Raw genomic sequence first — 2482 nt, forward strand, 5'->3', positions numbered from 1 at the left:
TTTTGTCAATATTGCTGTCATTATCATGCTTATATGTGTTGCCGTCTTACATTCGCAGGATTTGATGCCTATCCATCAATTACTGAAATCGCTCAGAGTAATGTTTCCAACATGGAATGCGGACTTCCAACTCAGTTATCATTCTCTGCTCGAGAAATATCAGATGGAACCTTTTTTAAAGCAATAGAGGATTATGATCCAGACAGTAAGAGGGTGTTGTATCAATTACAGAAGTACGTAATTTTTGCACACTTATCTTTCTGATTTAGGATTCTTGTTTTTCTGAGTTATACGGCATAAATATAAAACTTCTACTATTTTCTTTGTGCTTGAAGGTTTAAACTTAAACTTGAAGCAATTACAAATTGCTAGTTCAAAGTTGAATATGTTCTTCTCTTTCTCTTAACAATTTATGGTTACCAATTTAAGTTTATTTTATCATACCTTAGTATATGCCGCAAACTGATTACTTTTACTTTCAAGCAGAAAGTGATTACTTTTAATCTGTTCTTGCCCAGTGATAGCATGAAAGTTCACAAGTCTTGTTTCTCTTTTAAATTGTATCGAGTGACCACTCGTAGATTTATCTGATAGTAGTGACCATACTTGTTTGGATCAATGCTCTTAAGAAACAGCTTGATTGTTATGCATGCTTCCTACGATCATGTGCCTTTTTCTCCCAAATTATTGTGAAACTTAGAAGCGTAGATGAACATTTTTTAATTAACGCTCCATATTTCAGGTCATATCATGAAGATCCAGTTTTAAACCCACTTACACCTTGGGAGAGACCACCTATAAGAAACGTCTTTTGCATCTATGGCACTGATTTGAAGACTGAGGTATAACTGTATTTCCTGAAAATAATATATCTATATGGCGTGACCAGACCAATGTTCTCAGAAAGGTTCATCTCTGTGGTTAGCCATTTGTAATTAGCATCCACTCACGCTGGTAGACATATTTGGTTAAGTTACATACATCCTCAGATAATCAATTCTCTTATGATATGCCTTTGTTGGTCTTGTTTATTGTGTACTTGCGATGTGGTAATACACTTTTGTCGTCTTTGCTACGGCCAAACAGGTCGGCTACTATTTTGCACCAAGTGGCAAGCCTTATCCGGATAATTGGATCGTTACAGATGTGATTTATGAGATTGAAGGAACGCTGACCTCAAGGTAACCATCTTCCAATCCAACTAAATCATGGGGTAAAATATATCTTCATTCAAGAATAGGAAAAATATGAGTAGACGAGTTTTACTTGCAACTTTTTGTGTAGGTCTGGGAATCTTATTGAAGGAAATCCAGGAGTTGTTAGTGGGGATGAAACGGTAAGCGAAACACTTTCTCAAATACCATAAGATTTCAACTAAAAAAGATAGACAGATTCAACAGTTGATGAACACATTCATTTACAGGTACCATACCATTCTCTTTCTTGGTGCAAGAGTTGGCTTGGACCAAAAGTGAACATAACAAGGGCACCTCAGGTAGGCAAATCCAAAATGCCAGAAAGATCTTTTTGATACAACATGTCACGCGTATCCAAAATGTTTGAATTTATTATTTTTTATGCAAATTTCAGTCAGAGCATGATGGGTCTGATGTACAAGTGGAACTGAATGTAGAACATAACCATGATGAAGACATCTTTCCCAACATGACCCGGACACCTAGAGTCAAGTACATTACCTTCTATGAAGATGCTGCAAGTATTCCTGGAAAGAGGACAGCTGTGTGGGAGCTTGATAAAAGTAATATTTTGGTTGATGATCTAAACTACAAATTTACTGATTAATTCTATATAAGTATGTACGTTAACTCACTTTATTTTCTTGTAGCAAATCATAGGAACATCGTTAGATCCCCCGTCCTAATGCGGGAGTTATGGCTTCAGCTGTGGCACGATATCCATCCAAAGGCAACCTCAAAATTTGTTACAAAAGGTAAACCTCTCTTCATGCCCTTTTTTTCCCTTCTTTCTTTCTTTTGTTGGGAATTTCAAGCACTGTTCACTGATTATTAATATCCAACACATTCCCTTTTTTTCCCTTCTTTCATTCTTTTGTTGGGAATTTCAAGCACTGTTCACTGATTATTAATATCCAACAGCCAAGCGTGGTCCTCTGAGGGATGACAATTGCTACTGGGATTATGGAAAAGCTCGGTGTGCTTGGCCCGAATACTGTGAATACAGGTTAAAACTCCTTTTCAATAAAGCAACTTACAAAGAAAGAAAAGAAAAAAGAAAAAGTTGAATATGCTCTTTTTACCTTTTCTTTTTATTTTTTATTTTTTTTGCTCATGAGCCTTTTCTTTTTATTTCATCCATGGTGCTGCAGATACGTTTTTGGAGATGTACATTTAGGACAGAGTTGTAGGTTGAAGAATTCTTCAGCTAAAATGCTCTTGAATTACTTGTAGATTAGAAGGTAACAAGTTTCTTTCTCCTTTCTACTTAAAAAAGTTTCTTTCTT

At 35.8% G+C, this 2482-nt stretch overlaps 1 protein-coding gene across 1 annotated transcript; it reads left to right on the plus strand.

Moving 5' to 3' along the window:
- Positions 1–58: 58 nt before the first annotated feature.
- On the plus strand, positions 59–2434 carry LOC21383963 (phospholipid--sterol O-acyltransferase; the record flags this gene model as incomplete). Its single annotated transcript, XM_010088469.2, has 9 exons — positions 59–233; positions 743–842; positions 1087–1181; positions 1285–1336; positions 1424–1495; positions 1591–1759; positions 1847–1951; positions 2118–2202; positions 2348–2434. Coding segments are annotated over 9 exons (935 nt in total), but the record flags the coding sequence as incomplete, so codon positions are not given.
- Positions 2435–2482: the final 48 nt, after the last annotated feature.

Source organism: Morus notabilis, unplaced genomic scaffold, assembly GCF_000414095.1.
Source record: "Morus notabilis unplaced genomic scaffold, ASM41409v2 Scaffold7345, whole genome shotgun sequence".
Lineage (NCBI taxonomy): Eukaryota > Viridiplantae > Streptophyta > Magnoliopsida > Rosales > Moraceae > Morus > Morus notabilis.